This window comes from Phycomyces blakesleeanus, assembly GCF_001638985.1.
Source record: "Phycomyces blakesleeanus NRRL 1555(-) unplaced genomic scaffold PHYBLscaffold_3, whole genome shotgun sequence".
NCBI classification, from domain to species: domain Eukaryota; kingdom Fungi; phylum Mucoromycota; class Mucoromycetes; order Mucorales; family Phycomycetaceae; genus Phycomyces; species Phycomyces blakesleeanus.
Genome location: NW_017265136.1, coordinates 1,136,722 through 1,164,410, shown reverse-complemented (window position 1 = coordinate 1,164,410; position 27,689 = coordinate 1,136,722). Strand labels below are relative to the sequence as shown.

Here is a 27,689-nt window from a genome sequence, read left to right as displayed (position 1 = left end):
ATATATCTTTTGAAGAAAATACTTCAAGATAAAATCAACAAAATTACAATAAAATACACACGATAAATACCTTCCCACATGTATTTAACAATCTTATATTTAATTTAACATAGTTTCCTAATATTAGAGCTGCATGACTAAGATCACAGTTCGTTATTAACTACAGTATGACGGCCAATCATACTTTGGCTTTCTATAGATTTTGCTTGATTCATGAAGGAGAAGAAGGAATAATAGTAATATTACCTAGGCTTTTTTTTTTAAAAAAAAATAAAATAAAATAAAATGAATTACTTAAACATATTACTTCTTACAGCAAGATTCTTATTATTAAAGCACGTAATATAATAAATTGATCAACAATATTCATTGTTGTTTCATCTTCAATATATGTCAGAAGCTGTTGTTTCATTGGCTCTTTTTTAGTATTTAACGAAGGAAACGTCACATAACTTGGATTACAATCAGCTTTGCACCTTACCGTAATGTCATATAGGAAACAAAGTAATAATTGTGATTCATTTATATAATTCGATTGTAAAGTAATCTCGTGATTAAAAGTAACTTTTTAACCTATACTTTAATTGACATAGCACCTATGCCATTTCAGAAACATGGCTCATATAACCGATCGAGAGGATATATGAGCTACTTGGTTACAAATTTAGATCACCAAACATTGCCAAGTACAATTTACAGTGTCTTTCAAAAGTTTGGCAACGTCAATCGAGTTGAACTAGGACTCAATGGAAACGAGTGTGCCGATGGGACAGCTACTGTTCAGTTTGTGTAGGCTGCATATTTTTGATTTTTTTTTTGAACCCAGGACCTTATGTACATTAACTTTCTCTCTCCCTTTCCCTTTCCATCTCCCTCTTTTTATTTATTTATCTATGGGTTAATATTGGTATCATTTATTTAGCGGCTCCCCGCAAAACCTCGATTTGAATAACAAGGGTATTAAGATTGATGGACGAGCAGTAAAAATAGAACCAAATCTCGACTTTTCCCCACGTGAGAACAGATATGGAAAACCAATGAACAAGATACGGTTTCAATCACGTTCATTTTCAATGGGTACTATGGTGAAACCAGATAAGCTAGTCGAACATTGGACAACTCAGAATAACTGTGCTTTGATTATCAACTTTGATATGCGCCAATATCACATCTTCTTTGATCATGGAAATCAAAAATATCGAGCCGAATTCAAATTCAAAGAACTTCTTGACATAGTCGAATTAGAAAGAGAAGAAAACACATGGTATTTTACCTTTCAACTCCGTTATCCCGCCAGATTTTGGCGCCAAAACCCAAATGCTATACGAGAGACGAAGACGACGTTAGTTGCAGATTCTCAATGGGAAAGAGTTGTAAAAATCCCAATGGAGACCTCTGGCTCAACCACAGCTTTCAAAGGAGTAACTTTGAACGAAAGCAAGAAGACTCCTGTCACACTTATTTTACCACCTGGAATGATTCAACTAGGATCTTGGCTTGTTTATCGTCTTAAAATGAAAGTTACTCCTGATCAAAAAGACAGCTTTTATAATCAACTTCAAATGGCTGCCAACTACAATGTACTGCGCCGAGATTTTCTGGATACACCTTCAGGATTGCATCTCAAAATCATTGCAAGTAACACGCTCCCAAGACGGAATACACATCTTGAGAGGGCAACGATGTTCCCATACGATGTTCTTTACATGCTGGAGAGTGTAATCTTAAATCACTACTTCGACGAAATAAACTTGGACCAGGACTTTTATGACATGATAAAAGAACTTCCGCATTCAATAACTTGTGGAATTCTCGAAATAGTGTCTAATTCCAAGAAGCGGGTCTGGGATCCAGATACCGAGTTTAGAAAAATCTGGGATACTCTGCGTATGAAGGTGTGTCATAAGCGGAAGATCCCAGATCACTGCACAATGATGCGGAAGTTAGTCGTTACCCCAACCTCAATCTATATCCAACCACCCTCCCTTGAAACTACAAATCGTGTCATCCGTCACTTTAGAGCATACACCGATCGCTTTATACGAGTCCAGTTTTGTGACGATGGAATGAATCGTATCAGTGCATCGCACACAGGCCTAAGCAACAATGAGGTTTATGATCGTATCTATAAAGTTCTCACAAACGGTATCCAAATAGGGACCCGTCGTTATGATTTTCTTGCCTTTTCCAATTCACAGCTACGAGATCACGGCTGTTGGTTTTTTGCGCCAACAAAAGACATGACTGCATCAATGATTCGAGATTGGATGGGTAGATTTTCACACGTCAAGATAGTGGCAAAAAATGCAACACGTATGGGCCAATGTTTCTCCTCCACCCGCCCAATTTGTCAACTAAATAAAGAGGATGTTGAACGTATTCCCGATGTTGAACGCAATGGCTATACTTTTTCAGATGGTGTTGGGATGATCTCACCTGCATTAGCAAGAGAAGTAGCAGCTACTATGGAGCTCAAGCACGTACCTAGTGCCTTCCAATTTCGTCTTGCTGGTGCCAAGGGTGTTCTTACAGTAGCCAGTGGATTGACTGGTCGGAAGGTTAAACTGCGTCCTAGTCAGATTAAATTTGACTCTGATCATTTGGTGCTTGAGGTCATCCGCTATTCTACATCAATTCCAGCATATCTTAACAAGCAAATCATCACAATTCTCTCTGCTCTTGGTGTCGAAGATAATGTGTTCCTCACTTTGATGGATGATATGCTTAAAACATTAAATTCTATGCTAAGCAATCCATCCGAGGCAATCAAAGTCCTAAACAGCAATATCGATGAGTTTGGTACAACACAGACCATGATTCGAATGATCCAAGCAGGATTCATGGATAAGAAGGATCCATACACAGTAAACTTGCTCAACATGTTCCGAGTCAGCATGTTAAAGAACCTGAAGAAAAAAACAAAAATTAATGTGCCAGAAGGAGCCTTTCTGTTGGGTGTGATGGACGAAACAGGCTCTTTGCAAGAAGGCGAAGTGTTTTGTCAAGTAACTGAACCATCTGCACAATCATCTCGGAAACGCATTATCACTGGCGACATTGTTGTCTATCGCAACCCTTGTTTCCATCCTGGCGATGTTCGTGTTGTAAATGCAGTTGACTGCCCTAAGCTTCGTCATTTATCAGATGTAGTCGTGTTTTCTTCACAAGGATATAGAGATATTCCAAGTATGTGCTCTGGTGGTGATCTTGACGGAGATGACTACACGTAAGTAGACAGCTGAATATAGTAACTCGCGAAGTCTAACACATATATCCATAGAATTTACTGGGATAAAAGACTTTTACCCCCAACTCGAAACTATACACCAATGGACTATGAGCCCGAAAAGCCGCTCCAAGTAGACGAAGTTCATATATCACACATATTAAAGTTCTATATCAACTATATGAATAACGATAATCTTGGTCAGATTGCAAATGGACATCTTGCTACGGCTGACATGGCCTTTGATGGCGCGCTCAATGGGTCGTGTAAACGTCTTGCACAGTTACATTCATCCGCAGTTGGTAAGCTTTACTAGATTTTTTTCTTTTAAAAAAATACACATACCAGCACAATTACCATATTAACAATGCCATACAATGCCTAAACTACCACAATATATGTTTAGATTTTCCAAAGTCTGGTATACCAGCTATTCTTCCCGACGATCTCAAAGTTCGTTGCTTCCCAGATTTTATGCAAAAGAAGGACAAGGAATCCTACCCATCTAAAAAGGTTCTCGGCAAAATCTTCCGTGCTATTGATAATAGCGATTATAAGGAGTATAAGACCAAGCTAATAAGTACCACCAAATACGACGTCCGCCTTCGAGTAAAGGGAATGGAACGTTATGTTCTTGAGGCTCGTACTCTCAAAGCAAACTATGATCGAGACCTTTTATCGTTGATGAACCAGTATGGTATCCAGACAGAAGCAGAAATAACCTCAGGTTATATTATCAAATGGCTTAAAAAATCCAATCGCAAGAGTACTCATGAAATACAACAACAAGCGATGACAGCAGCGACTAATCTTAAAAATGCGTGGAGGAAAGAATTTGAAAAGGAATTCTTATCCGGAAGCACAACCCGAATAATCGATAATGAGACAGAAGCTGTCATGGAGATGAAGGCTGCAGCTTGGTACTACGTTACATACCATCCTACTGAGCAGCACAGATTAACAACAGTAGAAGGAAACTTCCTGAGTTTCCCATGGGTCGCCGAAAAGTACTTATGCAAATTAGCCAAACGCAACGGAAGTCGAGAAGAGACCGAAGAGCTAGCTAAAGCTTTAGACGATGAAGTTATCCAAGAAGCAGAAAGAATGAAGTCAAGAGGTCTAGTCATTGAAATGCTAGACTCTGAAAGTGATTATGACGATGATGAAGAGGAGAAGGAGAGAAAATATAGAGTTAAAAGCAAAATGAAAGAAAGCGGCCATCCATCAAGAGACGAGCTCGAAGAAGAAAAAGAGGAAGAGGAGGAAGAGGAAGAAGAAAGTGATGATGATTTGACAGAACTACATTTAACCAACGCCACCCCAAAGCCTAAGCTTGAAGAAGCAAGTAGTAGCCTATCAATAATATACAAGGATCCATTTGATACCGATAGCAGTAAGGGAATCAACGGAAAGAATCAAACTAGATTTGATGCTGATGCTTCCGACGATGCCCTTTCCAGGGCATTACTAGGCTGAGATATATATATATACACTCCAAAATCAGGCTTAAACCGTTGCTTAACAAATACATGTTATTTTTCATAATCTTCTATATCTTCTATGTACATTTCTTTATCTTTTCCCTTATATACTTCTATCTACTCTCTTCTGCTTTGATTAATAGTAAAAGCATAAATAAAAATATTTTGCGATAAAACATCATACGTATGTTGAACCAATATGAAAGTTGCTAGAGGTTCCTAAAAAAAAGCATAGATTATCCATATTTAAAAGAGCTGATTGGTTGAAATGCAAAGTGATCCTGAATTTCATAAATCCTATTTGCTGAAAAATAATACGAATAAACTAAGAGTTGATATGCTATTGGCCAAATAAAACATACGCGCGCGTAGATTTTATACGAGCACGGAGTTATAAATACTGCCATTTCCTTCAGTGAGTGACACGACCCGTCACGTAAAAACGCGTTTTTGTAGTGTCCACTCATATCCGTCCATACTTTTTCCCGCTCCACTTCTTGTATTTTCTTAATAATATTGCTGTCACTAATCGTGTTTCGACGATTATAGTGATTAAATATATAGTTATATTCACATGCATCCTAGAGATAAAAACGCCAGCTTAAAATCGAATAGGAAGCAACCCCCGGGAACTCTTTTTAATTATTTTAAAAAGATAAGCACAGAAAATACAATCGACTTGCCAATACGATCGACGAATTACGTTGATCTCACACTAGATCTCGACTCAGATGATGGTGATGAAAGTTACATTGAAAATCAATTAAAACATGCTACGAATAATGCTTTGAGGCGATCAAATTCATCTATTAAAACATCGCCAGCAAGCTCGCAAACCAGTACCTCAAGTCAAAACAATGTACTATCATTCAGTCAATTTGGAAGTAACCGACAAGAAATTAAAAATCAACAAAAGTATAATCTTTGGAATCCACATCAAAAAACACCAACTAGCTTTTCAAGCCAAGAAACTCAAATTACAGCGTCACCTTCACCACCTGAATCTCAGAAACGGCTACCTGTACGTTCAGTTGAACCTGAATATAAAAGACAATCAACAGATACATCATACAGTTTGACTACAAATAAGCGGCCACGTACACTCCCTTCAACCTTTGCATCCTCTAGTAGTGCATTAAAATTATCTACAAATAGCTGGGGGCAATCCATCAAAGAATCAAAAAAGGACTATTATCAATATTCAAATCCAAATACTTTTACAAAGAGCTACCCTTATTCAGCCAGTACAAAATCTAATAATCGTATGAGAAAGAAACCAATTCGTGAAGCTGAATATGCACCTCCGTTATCAGAAGAACAGCAAAAAATTATTAACATGGTTATTAAAGATGGTGAAAGCTTGTTCTTTACTGGCTCAGCAGGTAGCCATCAAAATAAAATTAATGCTAGCAATTTATTTACCGACACTTTTACTTATATTAGGAACAGGAAAGTCTGTACTTTTGCGAGGTAAATCATCAAATGTGACCGAAATGGAAGAAATATTATTAAAGCGAGATGTCTTCATAACATACTGTATAGCGTTAATTGATAAACTTCAAGAGATCCATGGTGAAGGTGTAGCTGTGACGGCATCCACTGGAATCGCGGCATGTAATATCAATGGCTCTACACTACATAGGTATTTATGAACTTTTATTCTTTATAGAATATTGCTGAAATGTACATATATTCTGTAGTTTTGGAGGAATTGGGTTAGGAAAAGAAGCCCCGCACATCCTATTTGCAAATATCAGGGGTAAATCCAAGGTTCTCGAAAGGTGGAGATCAACAAAGGTGTTGATTATCGATGAAAGTAAGACTTTTGTAGCGGACTTTTTTTTTTACTTTTTTTCTCGCATTGTTAGATTTTGGGACTGTGGCTAATATACAAGATGCATAAGCTCATATATATTAATTATCGCTAGTCTCCATGATTGACGGCGATTTGTTTGACAAGATCGAGGCTCTTGGGAGACTAACTCGGGATAGGGAAGACCCATTTGGTGGAATGCAGGTATTATTTTAAAGTTAACTATCTAAGAATATAATCTTATTTACATAAATGTTAGATTATTGCCACAGGTGACTTTTTTCAGCTTCCACCTGTAAATACATCAGGCGCAAAATTTGCATTCGAGTCGGCAGCATGGACAAAGGCTATTAAAAAAACCGTTATGCTAACACATGTCTTCCGTCAAAAAGATCAACGTAAATCAATTAATACCACCTTTTTTTAATGTGCTAATGAAAATATTAGACTTCATTGATATATTGAACGAAATGAGATTGGGTATCTTGTCTAAGGAAGCCATTGCCACCTTTAGATCTTTATCTCGTGAGCCTGTTAATAGAACAAATATTGAGCCTACTGAACTGTGAGTTTTTTCTTTGAAGTAATAACTACAACAACATACTAAACTACTCTCTCATTTTTTTCTTGGAAAGGTTTCCTCTACGAAACCAAGTCGATCAATCCAACGAAAGACGTCTTCAGGCTCTAGCAGGATCAATTTATGAGTACTACTCGGATGACACAGGCGACAGAAACAAGCTTGTTGCTTGTATTGCGCCGAACACCATTAAACTTAAAATGAATGCTCAAGTAATGCTGCTGAAAAATATGGATTCAACCCTTGTGAATGGATCGCTCGGTATTGTCATTGGATTCGCTGGTGAAGGCCAGTTTAGCAAAGCTGACAGAATCATGTCTTGTTTTGCACCAAATAAGATCATGTCAGAAAACATTTCAATTGATGAGATTAAGGCACAAAAATGCCCAATTGTTCGGTTTTCTGATAATCGTGATATTCTCATTGAAAAGGATAGATGGTCATTCGAATTGCCAGGTAATTACATCTTATTAAATTAATACACTAACTAAAGGTACTTTATGGTGGTTTAGGGGGGAAAGAAATAGCAGCTCGTTCACAACTTCCTCTCATGCTTGCATGGGCCATGTCTATTCACAAGAGTCAGGGACAGACACTGGAGCGAGTTCGTGTTGATCTCGGGCGGGTGTTTGAAAAGGGACAAGCTTATGTAGCATTATCAAGAGCTACTTCTCTGGATGCTTTACAGATTCTTAACTTTGAACCTTCCAAAGTTATGGCCCATCCTAAAGTTACTGAGTTTTATAGAACTCTTAAAACTATCTAAATAATCGTCACTATTTCCACATTGCTTGCAAATAATACATACGGATCTCTATAAACACACATATATACATATACCAAAATCCATAACTCTTACACGAAATATATGTATATGATAGTGATAGTGAGAAACACACTCTATAATCTATGAATTGTTAAATCTCTAATGGCGATTGATTTCCGCCAGTATATTTATTGTTTTCGTCTTTGTACAATCTTGAATGCTTGTTTTCACAAATGGATAAATAAAAGAGGTCAAGGAAAACAGAATGGATCATGTCGTTTTGTGTGAGTGTATAGGTGTGTATATATGTGTTTATCTTGAAAATGTTATCTCCCTTGATCGTTTATCCAATTCATTTTTTTGTCTGTAATTTTGAAAGGTCAATACGTTGGGGTGCTCCAGACAAACTCTTTGCCCATCTCTCAAGATCCACTTTCTCTGATCCTATGGATACCAAGTATTTGTGTTTCTATATTATAATATATGTGTTAATGAAAAGACAATACTCCAGCTATTCTTTTCTTACCATTAAATCACTTGGTGTAGCTCGTAGTTTAATATCCTTTATCAGACTAATGAAAAAAAAAATTAATCTATAGCCGAGACATTTGTAGTTGAATATATTAGCAAAACCTTACCACATGTCGACAAAATCGGTAAGCAGGAAAGGAAATTTGTTGGGAGGGAATGTTGGAGAAGGCTCATTGACGATATGTTGAAGCAACTCAAAGATAGATAGAGGAGTTCCCTCTGGAGGGAAAGGAAATCGGGCAAGAGCAAGCTCCATAATTGTAATACCAAGAGACCAAACATCTGATTTTACAGAGTAAGGTGATCCCATAATGCGTTCAGGCTAGAAACAACCACCGATGAGACCAACGTAATAATTTAACTATTCCAGTTTTTATTGTCGTGAACTTACACTCATGTAAGAACTTGTGCCCACAAATGTATCTGCCACTGAATTAATCAATCGTACAGACACACCAAAGTCACACAATTTGATCTGTCCCTGTGAATTGACGAGAACATTGGAAGGCTTGAGATCTATTAATTGGTAAATACAAGGCACATGTTCTACAGGATACCATTACATACCTCGATGGATGATCCGATGCTCGTCATAAAGGTATATAAGTCCATCTACAATCTGATAGCACCATTGAATTTCATCAAATGGTCAGCCTATTTTATCTTTGTTGCTTGTCCTTTTAAAAAACATATACAGCTCTATTAGATAATCAACGTACCGCATAGGCAATATGCTTTAGTACATCCAAAGGTACAGGCCCGTTCTTTTTGTAAATGTTATCGAGCGAGCTATTGATTAGAGTAAATAATTAGTTATATTGCTATTAATTGACTTAATTCCATGTTTTTTTTGACCTACCCGATATCCATATACTCCATACAAATTGAGATATCACCACCGTTCATAAACGCACCATAGAAACTGACAATATGTCGTGAATTACAGTCGTGCATAAACCGAAGCTCTCGCATGATCTGTTTTCGGACGTTGATGTTCGCTTCTACATGGATTATCTGATCCAAAACGACGGCTCTCAGAAATTTTGTATATTCCACCAAAAAAACACCCGCAATAATATCACCATGTTTATTTTACCTTTTGCGCCATAACTGTGTTAGTTCGAACATGAAGTACTTTGCATACGGTACCACCATTGCCTCTTCCCAGCTCATCGATTGAATTGAGATCTTCAGGACGCAAATCTAATCGCAATTCAAGTCCAATTTCTAAGTCACTCAGCTGTTCGCGTAGTTTACTGTATTCTACTTCGAGATCCTTGGTAGACGATCGTCGTTTAGCAGCTTCGGTTTTTGTAGTTGTGTTGCCTGGTTCTGTGGTTGAATTGGATGATGATGGACTCACAACCACTGGTGAATTTGGCAAAGTAAGGTTTTTGAAGTTACGCTTCTTTCTCAATGGTGCTTTGGAAAGCATGACAAATTATAACAGGATTTGAGGGAAGAAAAAAGAAAAAAAGAAAAGAAAGAAAGAAAAAAGATAGTGTGAATGAAGTCGGGGCGAGGGGGAGGGAGAGAGGTAAGAAAGAGAAAGTAAGCTGAGATGAACTGAAAAGGAGGGAAATTTGAACTTGAAAAATTATAAACGCGCGGACGATGGAATCTGTAAAGTACTACAGTGTTGTTACTTGAGATTGAGACAAATTAGGAATTTTTTTAGACGAATTAAATTTATTCTTGAGACACTTTTTTAGAAAAATTTAGACGGGCCTACACTTTTTTAGACGAAATCTTATTACGAATTGAGACAGGCAAGATTTTTTTTGAGACAGTTGTACTTTGTATAATAGATTGCTTTAATACAGCTTCTTTATTATACTTAAGCACAATAAGTCTTTGAATGTTCCACTCTGTATATAGTCCAGCTTTGTAAGTAGGTTACCATCAATATTTGCCAATATTAGATTAAAACAACTTGGTTTTGAAAGTAGACATCGATGTGTAGATATTTACCTGTAATTATCTAAATATCCCAAGGGGCAAACTGTTTTCATTACTGTTTTTGTTGTCGTTTCGCTGACTGCTGCTTGTTTACTTGCTTTTATCAGAACTTTGGGAAGCTGCTGGTCAATGGGTTCCTCTTCAAGTTGATAAAGCAATTGTCATAATATTTTTTGCAGCATTAGCATTTCGCTACCACAGTGTATTACAGGTTCTACAGACTAGTAAAGAAAGAACAGCTTTAGTTCGTCAAAAATTTCAAAAATTCTTTTATAAAATAAACACAACTTGAGCATCTCTTTTTGACCAGTATCCAACCTTTGGTGTGGCTAATATACATTATATATAGTGTTTTCCGAAATGTAACTGCTGTAGATGATCTTAACGAATCTGAGTACTTGTGCAAAAATAAAAATACAAAATTCATAAGTCAAGCCGGTCTCTAAACTTCTGATAAAACCAAGCAAACAGGCAGCAATAATCACAGCAATAACAATAATAGTCTAGTTAGGGTAACGTAACCAGTTTGGCTCTTTGAGATGTTCAAACAATTACAGGTAAAGTGTCTAAATAATTATCTACTTTGTCTGAAAACTAACTTTTCTTTGTTGAAACATTCCCAAATTTGTCTCAATCTCGAGTAGAAGCACTGTATTATTTTCTTACTTATGCGAAACTTTCGAAATAGATTTCTGGTAGATGTATCATGTACTCATTATTATTATTAAGCAAATGGTATTATATAATGTAAAGTAAGATGGAAGGGAGGGGAGGTCATAGTGTTTGTCTCTTCAAACAATAGAAATATGTATTCGGTATGTGACCTCAACTAAAAGTCTTAAATATAGCAATATCTAGTAGCAATAAACTCGTCTATAAATATAAAAGGCAACCAATGTAAGAAGTGTGCATTTACTGAAAATGTGACAAGTTGTTTTATTACTAGCATATATATATATTCTTTTATAGCTTTATACGCATATCTATGTTTTGTAAATAGGCAAGTACAAGGACAATACATGCTTGGAGATAATGTCTATATATTTGTTTATTTATTTATTGAAGGTAAATATTAGGTATATATATAATTCCAATCGGTGAATCCTAAATGCCTATCCAAGAACGTCCATCGGTGCTCCACATCTTGTTCTTGTGCTTCAAAATCTGCTGTAATAAAAAAGAAAGAAAGAAAAAAATATAAAAGTACATACCTGCAAAAACAAACACGCAGAAAAAAACGGACCCAACGAGAAAAAAAAACTAACTAAAAACACAGTACGAAGTTGGGGACATCTCACTCATACGACATCCGGTGGATCAGCACAACACCGAGATGAAGGACGACTAAGCATCAAAAAAAGAAGTTGGCGCAATGCCTTGAAATCCTCGGCCTCGTACTCAGAATCCTGGACACCACCAGAGCTCAGTCAGGGTCCCGAAGGTTAACCTGTTGGCTTGAACCTCGTTATATACAAAATAAGAACAAGATAAAATGCTGAGATGTTTTGCTTTAGCTTATGTTTTAGAACGATTACTCACCGATTAAGGAGCTCACCAAAGTACTCGCGTACTCTAATGAACTCGCCCGCTGGACCGCTATTTTATTTTTGAAAAAAAAATTATGCAGACAAAACACGTTAATATCTTTTCATGTCAAATTGGTAAGTAGTAAGCATGGAGATTAGCAGCAGATTTTTGCACACAAGAACAAGAACAGGAGTGGTTTTCTAGGCTTCTGGCCATGTCTTGCTTTCAGTCTATTGTAAATAACAAATAAAAAGTTAGATCTTGTTCAAGAGTAATGCGCATGAGGTTGGTAGCATTAGCCATTCACTCGTTTTCTTGAATCCGTCAAAGTTGAAAATATGGAGCGCCTCTTTAAAAAGAAAAAGGCGAAAATATGTTCAGGCTAACTTATGACACCGAAAGAGACGTATTCGAGCTGGCTTTAACACGCTGGTGGTCTTTACATTCGTTACTTACCTGGTGTAAACGTAGACTGGCCTAAAGAGAGGGAAATACAAATAAACAGACGCGTATGCCCTTGAAATAATTTTTTCCTACGCCAATACAGATGACATCATCATCTATTTGTGGTGCAAGCATTCTTACCCATTATGAGAGAATTTATTAGAGCAAAATAACTATTTTTCTTAGAGGTCAGGGTTTCGCTATTGGCGTTTGCAAGTAGGCTGATGTTTTATATATTAAACATCTCACTGATTAGCTCTATGGTTTTTATATCGTATCTATTAGTCACATTCCATATGTGTTAAGCAGATTTATTATATTAAATTTGTATACTAACAGCTATGATCTATTGTAGATATTTTTTACAAATTATTTAAATATTCTTGGAATTTTAAAACATATAATATACATACTTGTGCTAGGTTGATATACAAAGATATATAAAGAAAAGTATATATAATTTTTGGTTGTTATTGAGTGTTTCCATACATGAAGCTTTAGTAGTTTCCTGCGTGATAAGTATAACAAAACTACTATATATGTTCAAAGATTGTTTTCTACTGATATTCTGACCTTTCTATTATAAGAATGTCAGATATAAATTGTATTCATATTTATATGTATTTGAGTTTTGTATATGTGTATAAGCGAAATACATATCATGTATAATGCCTAACCGTCTTGAATTTAATACGAGTCAATGACTGTTATAATAATATCAACATAAGAAGATTTAAGAAGGTATTATAGTGTAATTATCCAACGCATACCAGAAATTACAGGGCAAGTGCGGGTATCTATATGAGATGTTTAGGACAGTTTATCATTGATTAATATCATATCAAGTATAGTGAGTAATGAAAAAATTGGATGTATATTTGTGGTGAAGATTCTAATACATATTAATCTATGATTTCCTTGAGGTATTCGGGGTTGTTTATGGACTAGTATCTCAATAATGGGAAAAGTAGATACTATGAGAGTATTATTTAATAAAGAGATATATAATACGAATCTTTTTTTTCTGTGAAAATTACACCATCATCATTTTATGTGATTTCTCTTTGTAAAGTTTAAAATTTGCTAAAATAACTGACTCAATTTTTTTGTAAGTAGCATCATCACTATAGCATTAACTGTATATTTTAGTGAAGTATTCAGTCATTGTTGTTGCAAAATTGGTATTGCATTTATCGATTAATCAACCTTGTTCATAAAAAACTTGAGATTGATCTCGGGTAAACTGAAGGTGAGGTTATACTCTATTTTGGCCATATCCCTAACAGAACCCTCAATATTTAATTTATACTACATAGTCTGGGGTAGCTGACTTTCCGGTGCCAATTACCCCTCCTAATAAAATGTTAAACTTCGATTTCTTCAGTAGTATCAATTTCCTAATTTCTTTCATTTTTTATCTATATATGATTACCATTCCTATTTAGAGCTCTTAAAAAAGTCAGTGAACATATGTTATATCTTGCATAATAATACCTAAGCATCCGATAGTAATCCCATTCTCTTGAGAAAAAATCTTGCTACTTTCAACTATTGGTATAACTTCATTTCAATAAAACTCAGCCTTTAGTTCAAAATCACGCCCCTACCGTATTGTAATGAGATCCGGATAATATAGATATATACTCTACTTCTTTTTCTACACCTTACTTGTCGGCTAATATCATTTTGAAATATACGTGGATTTATTTTCTAGTACTTGTTGGGTCTCTTTTGTGTCTACTTGTACAAGCAAAAAAAACCTGGGCACTCTAAAAAGCGCACAGACCAGCTTAGAGTAACCTACAAATCGCCGTTATAGAAACTTGTACTCCACTTTAAGAGTTATTGCTACACCGATCCAAACTAAACCATTCGCTACTATTTTTACTTCTTTACTTCTTTGCTTCACTTTACTTTGCAAAGATATTTTGCACAGATGTTTTAGTTAAATTTTATAAGCTGCTACTACTGTCATAGAATAGTTACACAATCCTACTAAAAAAGAGTATACAGCTATGTCACTGCTCTGACGTGGGAGGCAAAAAACACCCCTGGCAAAAAAAAGCGCAGTCCCAAACTTTAGTCGCAGACTGCGGGTATATCAAAATAAAGCCCATTCAACCGACACGGTTTTCTTCTCTTTAGCTTTTTTTATACTCTGGAGACGGGTACCCCCTGATTGCCTGTAGTTGAGTTTGACGCGCTACCTATGGGTGATTGGGAGACATTCTTTTTCCATTCTGTGCAGGAAAAAGCGGAAGTGCGTCGTCTCTAGCTTCTTAGTTAATTCTTAGAGGCGCAGATCAACATTGTTCTGAATTGTGAATTTAATTGTATAATTTCTGAAACAATGGCGACGAGCAATGTTTAAAAAAAGCTGCCGCCGAGTTAGCATCATGAAAGTTTATTGAGTGGAGGACGGGGAAGAAGTGGAGTTTACTGCCGACTCTTCATGAAATCCTTGTTCGAAGCTCTCTGGAACTGACGGTGTTGCTTGGTAGTCGAACACGCTGGACCCTGCTACTTTGTGGTAGGTTTCTCTGGTACGTTCGCAGGCCCTTCTCAGTGATGAGATAGGGTAGTTGGGATGAACCCGGTTGTTGTCTTACGCCACGGATTAACACCATTCCCACACCTCCTTCGCTACCAAGTCAGGTTTACGTCCTGAGGGAGATTGAGCCGCGTAATGCGGGGACAAAGAACTTGGTGTCATGCTTTTTATTTTTTTACATTAGTAAAAAAACATTAAGTGAAATCATATAAAATAGAATAGCTTCTTTATGTATATCTTTAATAAATAAATAAAATAATTTTTAAGCTGTTGTTGACTCTAATAAAAAAAATACGCGTTCAAACTTTTTTTACTTGATTGAAGAGGTTAATGTTGTAATTAGGAGGGCTCAATTATAAGAAAAAATTAATCTGGTCGAATAAATATGAAAAGGAGCAAAGTAAAAGATACAATATAGTCTAATAACATGTATGCCTTTATCATTGTGTTTATTACCGCGTTTGATTGTACATGATGTTTTTGTCTATAAAGTCTGTAAGGAAACCTCATAATAATTTCTGAGAATGCCGATGGTACGAGATATATTACTTAATTTAGCTAATCCTGATGGACATTGTAAAGATGTATTGAGAAGAGAAAGAGAGAAAGAGAGAAAAGTAAAAAAAAAGAAGAAGAGAGATGAGGGGGAATGAAGAAATATGTGTTTGAAAGAGACACAGAAAATGCGCGGTGAATTGAATACACAAATTAATATTATCATTATATTTACACAGACTGTATACAAGAAGTTCAATATGGGTATATTTATAAGCTAAGCATTATTATCTACAGACATTTTTGCACTTTGAATATCAATGAACGCTTCGTACCCTACATTCGTTAACGCATATACACATACGCAATCATACTCACAGTGAAGAATATGACTTGAATTCGAATAAGAGTGAACAAAGTATTGACACAATACAAAATATATCCTCACAGTATTCTGCATAAAAACAACTTGTCAAAAAACTACAAATAGCTTTTCTTCTACACTTTAAATAGAAATTAACAGACAAAGTATATTGAGTAGCAAGACATAAATATCATAAAAGAGACACATTTTCATATTGAATTGTATAGAGTGGAGTGGGGTTTTGATACACGCCGGTTATTACAACTGATTTATTGACAGAGTTGATTTTCATGTCATTTTTTTTTTAGTTTTGGTTTGTTTAGATAAAAGTGCTCAAAAGATACTATGGTTTTGTCATTTCAATATTGTCAATTTTCTTTAAACGACTAACAAACTTTATTTTATTTTTTCATTTAATTTTGAAGGAATTGATAAAGATATATTATATCAATAAAAGACAAACTATTAATCTATATTGATAAAAAACTCTTATGCATATTTTCATATGTGAGATATTGAATGAAAGTGTTTTCTGAAAGTGTTTCAATCTGCTTAAAACCCTCTCCTTTTGGTAATGCCTACTAGAAAAGGGTACTATATCTCTAATCTATATAATAGAGTCCGTAAAATAATAAGGACATATGACCTTAGGAAGTCATAGGATAGGTCTGTCCTTTAGAGTATGTAATACTCTAAAATAAAATATGTATAGCTTAAGAAGAAATTAAATGCGGAATTTAGATTTTTCTTTTACAAATGTGATAATCCGCTTATCCTACTGTACTTCTTTACCAAAAAATACTTTGAAAATATCTTGAAAAAAAATACATATTTATATAAGCCTTCAAGTTACTCTTGCCTAACAATAGCTTCTTAGGGTGTACTCCACACAAAGTAATTTGAATTGAAATAAATAACCTGAAATGAACCTCTACAGAGAGAAAGAAGAAAGTAAGAGAAAAGCTAAAACAGACCCTAGCATATATCGGTCAGCATCTACAGATAATCTAACTGTATTCCAAAAGCAACATCGATGGATTAGAAAGGTGGCTTTTTTAAAATAAAATGACAAAGAAATGATAATAGAGAATTTAAAACAAAAAATGTGAGGAATTAGTGCTTAATCAAAGCACCAACATAAAAAATCCTTGAAACTTCAGAAAAAAACTTGCAAAATCTCTCTACTAAAGTTGTTGTTTTTTTTTACCATAGTGTCAATAATATTTTGACCATATTGTTATAAGCTTTAATTGTGCGTGGAATAAAGAAAGGACTGTGGATATTACTATAATATAAGAAATTCCTTGAATTTCAAAAACTAGCATTATTCTGGGTATATGCAGTAGCGGGTACATTGCTATAACCCCATTCCATCTCTATTGTTTGGAATTGCAACATCATAACACCCAAAAACGCCCTTGATTTTATTTTTATTTTGTTCAAGAAATAATAGAAAATGGCCTGTCAAATCTCGATATCAAGTTCTAGCATATACAGACTAATAACCGTTGCCCTTTAAGATTGATATTTGATTCTTTAATACACCCTTATAGGTAAGCTCCCATATCTTTTAAAAGCAAACATTTACCTCTGAACTCATTTTATAAAAAAAAGGCTTATAAATTATTGATACTTTAATTTAAATTCGCCCAATAAAAAAAGGAAGTTTGGTGTGGACAGAATAAAAGTTCAAAAAAGGGGGCAAAATAAGCTCACCTTGAATTTAGCCAAAGGCTAGTTTATGACTGTCCACACCTTTTTTTTAGAAAAAAAAAGTTCGAAGTTGTGCTTATAGTGCCGTTCCTGTCATTAAATGAGAATATTTTACTGCGAGCTATTCTAGATCTTGATCCCTGTACCACATAGTTTTCATCAAAAACACGGTCTTCTTCTCAACCCAAATGACAATGGAAGAAGACTATCCAATTAGAGTCGATTAAAAAATTGGCCTTTTTTTGAACTTTTAGTCTGTCCACACCGATTGTTTAAATTTCCTTTTGTAAATCTGATTTTTTTTTGAAAAAGTCGTAAAACCAAGTAAAAAGCCTGTATTGTATATTTTTGATGACGCAAATATCTTTTTTAAATACCGTGAATATCTGCTTACAAAATAGAAGCTTGGGCAACAGTAGAGAGGATACCAAATCACGTTTGGAGACACTGTCAATGTGGGCCAAATGATCAACATCAATGGTCTATGTCTCGGTCATTAATAATATCTGGCTGGCTTGTTTAGATAAATTAGTCTAATCCAAGGTAATTAGATTGAATCATTCACGCAAACATAAATAACCTTGTTATTTAAACAGGCGGGTGTGATATTTCCAAGGCTATAGCATTTCCATTATTCCAGCGTCGTTTCAGAGCCTCGTTGCAACTATAAAGTCAAATAACAAGGATACATCTGGCCTTCCAAATTTTATAGGCCAAGTTGGTGGTTTCTAAATACAAATCAATCGCTGATAGGGAATACGTTTGCCAAACATAGCTCATCTTAATAAAACATGAATTATAAAACTCCCTTTCCAATCCAACCAAAAAAAGGACAATATGCCTTTTTTTGGTCTTTTGCTTCTTTACCTGAAGCCAAGGTTATTTTGTTATTATTATTGGATCTGTTAAACATGCGTATCTACCCAAATGATTCAAATGATTTTAAGGAAGCATTACCGAGACAAACATTGAATATCGATGGATTCCTAATCAAACCGCAGAGGATAAAGGACAGTGTAATATAAGAGTAAATCATCCTACATCGCATTATAATTTACAGCGCATTGCAGCTCAAACTCACCCTTAAGTTAGAGCCAAAATTGAGGTTATCTATACCAGTAAGCACTTCACTATGTGTTACCAATATCAAGGTTTGAATGCAACCCAAACTTCTTTATAGGACTTTATTCACTTGTTACGTTTGGATAATACTGACCATGTGCGTGTGCGTGTGCATTGACTGATTGAAGGACACAAGATTATTAAACGACTTGAAATAGTGAAAAAGGATTTTGCCTTGCATGTCAGCGTTTCAACTATAAGTATGTGCATTGTTCCAGTACATATAATCAAATGTGATCTGTACTATGTAAAAACTGGTACAAGATTTTGTGACTTTTTGGTGTTTATTTGCCTTGGCAAAAGAGATGTTTTTTTCCTAAAGTGTATCTATTCAATGTACCAGTCGTATGGGGTCAAGTAATGTGCCTCCAAAAAGAAAAGAACTGTTACAAAAAAGTGCCCTTGGACACAATTCTGGTTATTTTGATTTGCTTATCGACTATGGCGTGTCAATAGCAGAATCAATTGTACACAGGCCCAAAAATATACTCTAATAATAATACGAGTCCAATGCTTTTGTGGGTCCACAAATATATATTTTTATTAAAAGTACAAATACCCATTCTATCATAAAATAGTATATCGGATTATTCAAAGTATCGCTATCAAAAAAGAGTATTAATAATGAAAAGAATATGAGATAATATTATATTAGTATTAGTCTACTCTAAAGTAAATATTCCTGAACTGAGTTGTGATCTATATCAGAGCTGATGCTTTATTTATTACCAAGAATAACTTACTTTCTTCTGTATCAAGTATATCGAGAGCATCAGTAAAAACTGTAGCTAATTAAAAGAGATCCTTGCTTTCATTGTACAGTGTTTCTACTTGAGATTTAGACGATGTTAGTTTTTTTTTGGGAGAATCAGAATTACAATTGAGACAATCTGTTTACCTCTTTTGGATGAAGACAGCAAGAAATCCAGACAGAAAAGAATTTAATTTAAGACGAATAAGACGGTTTTTTAAAAAATGAATTAATAAATGAGACGTGTAAACATGTGTCCAAAAGAAAACCGAGCATATTGTTGTTCAAAGGCTCACACTGTATCTTGAATTAATGCAGCGATAACTACACGGGATTGTTCGCTTTTTTAGTTGTTATGCTACTACTGGCTGAAATTCCCTTTCTTTTGAGGGTAGTAGAAGAACGTGTACTTGATCTGCAGAATCTTTCTAGTATTCTTCCGTTCTTGGGCTAGTCAAAAAGAATAGGCCTAAATTTTAGGGTAGCGGCCTTATCACGGTTCCAAAGGTGATAGAGAGAATACTGAATATTATCCTCAGTAGATTCGGTCACGGACTTTAAGCATCGTTAGTTTTTACATCTGATTAGAAATTGTATAGGTTATCAGTTTATTCATATACGTACATATATGACTTTCATATAAAAACATTTACCTTAAAAGACCGTGGCAATCCACTATAGGGTATTTTCTTCTTTGAAATGGTCTAGGGCTTTGAACTTCATTAAATGTTTCAAGTTCACCATTTTGACAAGCAGGGCACAGACTGGAAGTCTTAAACTTGTCAATAAAGTATACCTAGAAGTCTTTCTTTGCTAGTATTCTACGCATTCCGTTTTCTCTGATGGGCTAATGGTATTTGTTTTGTCCGGCCAATTAATTACATAGTATCAGTATAGCATCATTATCAAACTTTTTCCGAATATTTTTGGTCAAACGTTTGTCTGTTTGTAGCTGGTTAATGAAATTTGAAAGTTTCATTTTCTGAACGGAGGTAGACCGCTGATACGTCGATATTCTTAGGCAGGATTGCCTTCATTTGCGTAATAGGCCTTCATCGCTGGTATGGCTTTGGCTTTTTCTTGAAGGTAGTTAATAATCTTTTCTTTGGTAGTTGTTGAAGAATTATGCTGGGACAGGAAGAGCTTGGCTGCAATAATATGATTTAGCTTCATGTCGTTCCTGAGTTTTCTGAATTTTTTGACTTTTGTTTCGACATTTTTTTTATTTCTTGTATATCTGTATGTGGATTTTCCTTTGTAAGTTATACCTTTATCCATCAAGTAAAAGAAATTACAATGCCCAGGATCATCAAACACCCATTCTCAGACACTAGCCTGCAGCTCCCCTTCTTCTAACGTTTCAATGTACCGGAATTCATTTCCCATCAAAGAGATTAACTTCTTTCGCCAATACCTTTATTATTTGTCTCGCTGTTTTGTTTCAGCATGACACGCAAATATCGTCTGTATATATCATTCCTCTGAACTTTACGTCTTTTGCTTCTCCCTGAGTTCTTGTCGCTTTGGAATTAATATTCATAACGCTTCCCCATACCGCTTCCTTATCCAAGTGCCTAATAACAGAATTATTCAAGATAAGGATATTCAGAATACACGTATAGATTGTCATATGAAATGGTATAAGCCCTCTTTGTAATGAAAAACAATTGAATTTTTTGTATTGAAGTACTTCACAAATTTTTGACATTTTGTACTATTCTTTCATGTGCCTCAGCGGATTGGTTTTTTTTTTGGCAAAATATATTGTGCCTTTTGAATATTGATAGTATGGCAGACATGAGTCAAAGAGATTACAAATTATGTCAAGTGTAGCATAGGAAATAAATTCTCCAAGGATGCACTCAATGTTTCTTAACGAGCTAATCTTCTTGATCTTGTTTATACCATCTATTATTGTTTTCACAGCCATCGCAATGTCTTCCTTGTTTTCCCCGTTATTCTTTATACCACTTTCCATTGCCTTGATTATTTCGTTCTTCTTCAAGAGTAAGTTAAGAAATATTCAAAATTTATTTCCAAATTGAAGGTTGACCCCGTTCAGATAAGCGGTAAGGGTTTCTGTTGTTTCTTAAGAAGCTATTTGATGAGCATACTTCATGTCGATCGGCTCATACGAACAGCACAGAAAATACAGGTCTCGATAGCTGAATATCTGATCCTTGTAAGCTATTGATTTTGTCGAAGCCTTCTGTTTAGTTGGTTTGTAGTCCTTGAGGAGTGACAAAAAGACTTTTTTAAAGAATTTTTCATTAACAAAATTCTTTAAAGGAAAATTAGGCTCGTCTTCCAGTTTATGAAGGAAGATGTACTTCAAAAAGGTGATTGTATGCAATAGGGGATTTCACCAGCTTTGAATGTTGACTGTTGGATATAGCGGTAGTTTAATTCGGAAAATGATTGGCTATAACGAATCTTCAAAAAAATGAAAAACGAGCATCCAAGCATCTAAAAAAATAGTTCGATACTCTAGATGTCGTGACTTAGCCGAAATTTTGTAAATTTTGTACTTTATGTATGATTGATGGCGAAGTTCATATAGAAGCAAAGTCAAAAATAAAACATAATCAATCTATATAAAAGTAGTTATCTTGATACCAAATTATAGAAGTCTAACTTACTTGTGAGGAATTTGGGCATAGGCACTATATTTATGGGTACTCTAATCAAGCGTATTGTACATATGAATTTTGACGTATATGAGAGAAAACATATCAACCAAGGGTCATTAGGGGGTTTCACCAGTCTTTTTTCGATACTTATTATTATTGGCTGGTGCTTAAACTACCGCTATATCCAACAGTCAACATCCAAAGCTGGTGAAACCCCCTATTGTAATTTAATAAAATACGACGTGGATAGACTAAAAAGTTCAGATATATTCAAGCGACTATGATTAGCCAGTTTTCTTTCATTGTCAATTGAATCAAGAACAAGAGTATAATTTTGATTGAAGAGATGTTCCATAGAGTTTGAGGCCTAGAAAATCTCGCAATAAAATATTTTTATATGATGAAAGAGGTAGTACTATGAGTACTTAATTTTATCTAAAATGTATCTGAATATTTATCTTTTTTTTATATATCTTTTTCGGTCTGTCCACCTCACTTTTGCTCTACCTTTTTTTTAGACACATGTCTACACTCGTCTCATTTATGAATTCATTCTTTAAAAGAAAGTTTAACTGAATTAAATGGCTTTGAATTAGATATCCTTGTCAAGATCTATCTTTTTACCTGTCTTTATCGGTTCTCACCTTGTAAAATAAATCCAGTACTCCGCCCTATAATGGTTCCTCGATAATTTCAAGGCCGGGGGTGGGAAGTACCTTGAAATTATTGAATGAAATTAGCAAGTGCGGACGATATATTTTCCGTTGAAGATGAAGGGAGTGTCAAAGCACGCTTTGTTAGGAGTACCCACTCAGTATTGGTACTAAATCAAAATACGAAAAAGCAAACCACATGATTAGTTAAACCTCCGATAAAAGAACTTTGCTCTGAGGACGTGAATATACCTGGCTATATTTCTTATCTCTAACTTCAGCCAATCAAAATTGGGTTTCACTTTATGCAAATTTTGTTGCTGATAACCAAACTCTCAAATAAATATACACCACTTTCAGAAAATGTTCAGGTACAAATATAAGTATATTTTCGTAGATTTTTTTTTTAAAAAAAGTTGCGCTTAATTTATATCAAAACTTGCGTAGATTTTGGATGCGCAGAATAAACTAAATAATATTGCTTAATTTTATATCTCAATTACCTCCAGCTTTGAACTTCACCAAACCTCCTAAGCTTAATAAAAGCGCTCCATACAAACTAAATATAGAACAAAATATAAAGATGATGAGCTATAATAATATCAATAGCAGAAATAAAGAAAGCTTGAGTGAGAAAAGAGGATTATAAATGAAGGACTAAGAAGTAGCCATGTCTGTTTTGTCATCTTTCGTAGTAAGTCTTAAGATCGACGGAACGAACACGCCAGAAAGTGACTAAAATATAAGATCAAACTGAAAACGAGTTTCTTTTAGAGTAATTTTACGACCTGTTTTTCGCTATAGAGTACTCCTGTCTGGCTTCCTTATCAAGATCTGTTACAAAAGCGAATATAAACAATGTACACGTTAAAAATATAATAATAAATAAACTTTAGCTTGCTGGTCACTTTTTTTCTTATAAAGCCAATGAAGGCCCCAAATTACTGGTAGCATGTAGAAATAAACATTCTGTGGTATATTTTGCCTACACTTATTTTGAAAATCTCCAAAACGATGTTTTTTAGTGTCACTATATTATTGAGCACTCCCTTCTGGGGATTGAACCTTTCTTTTTATGCTGTCTGTTGACCTAAACTGTGAGTACATCTCTACTAAAATATGAGTATTGTCTTGCTTCATTTGCATTTTCTTTAGTACACTTCACTTGGTTATAGTAGGTATGGCATTTAGTAATTATACAAACGATAAAGTATTACTTTACAAGTTTGAAGGTTATTCTAAAAATATATATATTCGACTCTTTTTTGCTCTCCAATTTTTGAGAGCATCGCAAGACCATTTATACATATTCTTACATGCTTCTAGGGCTTGTACTTTGGAGCTAGATAAAATATTCAAATAAAACAGTTAAATGATAGCATATCTAAATAAGAGCCTTTGTTGTTGACAATTAAGTCCATTAAATTCCTCCATATGATATTAATCAACAAGGATTGAATACCAATAAAATAATAATCGGCTTCTATTATATAAATTGTTTATATTCATGTTGACTGGAAAAATTGTCGTTAAACTTTTCCTTGTCTTACTTTCACTCTCTTTATTTCTCGACGTTATTATGATTATATTAATTATAGACCTATATTTAGGGTAATTTGTACCTTTTCTTCTTTTCTTAGGAGATTTAGAGTTAATAGACCTTATTTAAATATTTGCTTGATACATTACGTACGAAAATCGGGTATACATACAAGCTACTACTATTACTTCAATTCTTATAGAACTGTCATGAGCTTTATGTACAAACATGCACAGTTTAAAAAGCGTTACAGTAATCTCGATAATGTTTCGATTCGATTCGAGTCGAGTCGATATCAATTTTCTTTCCAATGATCCAATTAAACAATCTTGTGGCTATTATTATTATTATTATTATTATTATTATCTGTTAAATTATTGGTGATTACTTAAATAACAAAGTTGTGCATGTATTTTGCGTATAATTTTTTTGTTTCAAAATGTACGCAAGTCTTGAAACCAATTATGCGCAATTTTTTTCTTCTGTTTATACGCAATGTTATTTTTTTTTAATCTACGCAAAATATACTTTTTTTAATCTGCGCGAAATATATATATATGTGTGTATGTATGTTCATCAATATTTTTCTGAGAACAGTATACCTTTACCCCTGTTACCCGTCTACTCGCATTTCCCTTTCTTTATTATCCTTACCTTCTTTCTCTACTCATGGCTAATACTTCGGAATGTCGCTGGTTGCTTGTTAAAGCGCAGAAAGCTGTTTTGTCCCCTTCACACGACATTTCACCCGCCTCAGTACTTGTGGATCGCACCACAGGAAAGGTTATTGAGGTTACAACAGGCAACAAGGCTCTGGTAACCCAGACCGACCCAACTAAAACCGAAGTTATGGTTCTTTCCAAAGACCAGGTTCTTATACCCGGACTGCTAGATGCACATGGTTAGTAAATGATGGCGGAATGACAAGGTTGAAATGACTGACAGGGATAATCGAGAATAGTGCATCTCAATGAGCCTGGACGAACTGAATGGGAGGGGTTTGCAACCGGAACAAGAGCAGCTGCTGCAGGTGGTATTAGCACAGTGATAGATATGCCATTAAATGCAATTCCGCCAACAACAACGCCTGCAAATTTTGAGACAAAACTTGCAGCAGCATCAGGACAGTGCCATGTTGACGTTGGATTCTGGGGAGGCGTTGTGCCTGACAATGCAGAGGAGCTGCCAAACCTGATTTCAATGGGAGTAAGAGGATTCAAATGCTTTTTGATCGAAAGTGGTGTCGATGAATTTCCATGTGTGAATGAAGCCCAGGTACGATTGGCCATGGATAAATTGGCCAACACAAACAGTTTGTTTCTCTTCCACGCAGAGATGGAGGCTGGTGTCAGCTACAATGTAGAGGGAGACGAGCGCGCCTACTCTAGCTTCCTGAACTCTCGTCCTCAGGTACTGGAGACTACGGCTATTGATATGATCATCCGCTTGACACGCGAGTATCATCAAAAGAACAAACCAGTCAACACCCATATTGTTCACTTGTCGGCCGCGTCTGCTATTCCTGCAATTAGAGCAGCCAAGAAAGAGGGTCTTCCATTGACAGTAGAAACCTGTTTCCACTATCTTAACTTTACGTCAGAGGCAATTGAGGATGGTGCAACTCATTATAAGTGTTGCCCTCCTATTAGAGAGGCTGTGAATCGAGATGCTCTTTGGGATGCTCTTTTGGATGGTACCATTGATTATGTTGTGAGTGATCATTCTCCATGTACTGCACAGCTTAAAAAACTTGACTCGGGTGACTTTGCCCAGGCCTGGGGAGGTATCGCAAGTGTGCAGTTTGGTCTTCCTGTGTTATGGTCTGAAGGCCGCAAGAGAGGTGCCACGTAAGATACTTATATTTTGTGCTTTTACCGTTATTTTCTTTGTCTTATGTCACCCAATTTTTATAGGATCCAAAATATTGTCCATTGGTTAAGTTATGCACCCGCCAAACTCACACAGCTTTCTCATCGTAAAGGTCAAGTCTGTGTCGGGCATGACGCTGATCTGGCTATCTGGCGCCCTGATGCCGCCTTTGACATCAAAATTGAGGATATTCAATTCAAAAACAAGCTCTCTCCATACATTGGCAAACACTTCCAGGGCACTGTTGATCGCACACTGGTGCGCGGTCAGGTAGTCTTTGATCGCGCTGCTATTAGCTCCTTCCCACCCCCCCTGGGTAAAGTCATACTCGAATAGACTACCACATTATTATTATTATTATTATTATATATATAAGCAGGCACAAAAATATCACATACACACATATGTATATGTATATATAAATATATAGATATATAGATATATATTAATAAGCAATACAAAAGAATCTAAGGAGCGTCTGGATAAGAGGTATAGTAGTCAACGTATGCTTGGTAATGAGCATTAGACGGGTTCCAAGGGTTAAGAAATGCAAATTTGGGATCATTTCTGTGGAATTGTTTGATTTTCTCTTCTAGACCACGTCCTGCTTTTGCCACGCCTTTGGCTGTCTTTTGCAAAGTAGTTTGGATGTCAACAGTAGGTTGCTGGACAGCTGGACTAGCTGTGGGCTCAACAATTGTTTTTTCTGGTTCTTCAACCTTATTTTTGCTTTCTTCTTCTTTTTCTTCTTCTTTTTCTTCTTTTTCTACTTTTTCTGCCACCTTTTCTGCTACTTTTTCTGCCTCTGCCTCTGCCTCTGCCTCTTTCTCTTTCTCTTTCTCTTCATCTTCATCTTCATCTTCATCTTCATCTTCTTCACTGCTGCTATCTCCGTATTGACCAAGGCCAGACTGAGATAGCCAGGCAATGTGCTTGTAAAAAGGATAGAGTGGATTGTTTTTGTTCAAGAATGCATAGAGTGGATTGTTAGCATTTCGCACCTGAGTTTTGATTTCAAATATATTGGATTGTTGTGCTCCTGTAACCGCTTTTGCCGTATTCTCTATCACTTCTGCCTGCTCTTGAGTATCTGGCTAAAGATTCTTGTTAATACAGTAACCCTACCGAACAATGTGGATACAGTAGATTACCAGAATCATTGTACTGGGCGTCTTGTATTTATTAGACAGTCCTTTTTGAATAGGTGTCAGAACTTTCTGCTCTTCTTCTTCTTTTTCTTCATTGTCTTCATTGTCTTCGTTTGTTGCTTCTTCGTCTGTATATACATAAGCAAACGTATGATTCTTTCTTTTCTTCTTTTCCGCTAATAAAGATCGTGTAAGTATAGGTTCAATAAAAGTCGCTCCTTACCTACAAAAGAGGCTCTCTCATCATCGCTCATATCGAACAAGAGCTCCTCTTCAGAATCAAGATCGAGATATCTCTCTTCATCGCACGCCTTATCATCTTCCAAATGGCTTTCATCACTAGTATCAAAAATAGCCCTGTCCGTAGACAAATGTCTTATGTCGTATCTGTTGCACACGCATGTTCAAATTAACACAAAACATTCAACTGTAAAGAAACCTTGCTTGTGCTTTTATTTTCATATATATATATATATATATATATATATATATATATAGGTATAGATATGAATGCATTTATTTATAT

The 27,689-nt window shown here is 35.4% G+C and overlaps 5 protein-coding genes across 5 annotated transcripts; 3 read left to right on the top strand and 2 right to left on the bottom strand.

Annotated features, from left to right (window-relative positions):
- Positions 1–485: 485 nt before the first annotated feature.
- On the top strand, positions 486–4,879 carry RdRP-2 (RNA-dependent RNA polymerase RdRP; the record flags this gene model as incomplete). Its single annotated transcript, XM_018443621.1, has 5 exons — positions 486–504; positions 594–789; positions 923–3,226; positions 3,281–3,528; positions 3,633–4,879. 5 exons carry the CDS (start codon positions 486–488, stop codon positions 4,700–4,702), a joined length of 3,837 nt encoding a protein of 1,278 aa, XP_018297124.1. The 3' UTR covers positions 4,703–4,879.
- Positions 4,880–8,218: 3,339 nt separating this feature from the next.
- Positions 8,219–9,832, bottom strand: PHYBLDRAFT_140571 (hypothetical protein; the record flags this gene model as incomplete). The annotated part of the gene is made up of 8 exons (XM_018430429.1): positions 8,219–8,335; positions 8,393–8,438; positions 8,505–8,719; positions 8,789–8,913; positions 8,965–9,016; positions 9,117–9,186; positions 9,257–9,411; positions 9,494–9,832. The coding sequence occupies 8 exons, from the start codon at positions 9,830–9,832 to the stop codon at positions 8,219–8,221; spliced, it is 1,119 nt and encodes a 372-aa protein (XP_018296533.1).
- A 1,632-nt stretch (positions 9,833–11,464) lies between these two features.
- Positions 11,465–11,802, top strand: PHYBLDRAFT_140570 (hypothetical protein; the record flags this gene model as incomplete). Its single annotated transcript, XM_018430428.1, has 2 exons — positions 11,465–11,525; positions 11,633–11,802. 2 exons carry the CDS (start codon positions 11,465–11,467, stop codon positions 11,800–11,802), a joined length of 231 nt encoding a protein of 76 aa, XP_018296532.1.
- A 2,929-nt stretch (positions 11,803–14,731) lies between these two features.
- On the bottom strand, positions 14,732–15,040 carry PHYBLDRAFT_140569 (hypothetical protein; the record flags this gene model as incomplete). The annotated part of the gene is made up of 2 exons (XM_018430427.1): positions 14,732–14,931; positions 14,989–15,040. 2 exons carry the CDS (start codon positions 15,038–15,040, stop codon positions 14,732–14,734), a joined length of 252 nt encoding a protein of 83 aa, XP_018296531.1.
- Positions 15,041–24,815: 9,775 nt separating this feature from the next.
- PHYBLDRAFT_163599 (hypothetical protein) lies at positions 24,816–26,351 on the top strand (the record flags this gene model as incomplete). Its single annotated transcript, XM_018434839.1, has 3 exons — positions 24,816–25,047; positions 25,108–25,993; positions 26,060–26,351. 3 exons carry the CDS (start codon positions 24,816–24,818, stop codon positions 26,349–26,351), a joined length of 1,410 nt encoding a protein of 469 aa, XP_018296530.1.
- Positions 26,352–27,689: the final 1,338 nt, after the last annotated feature.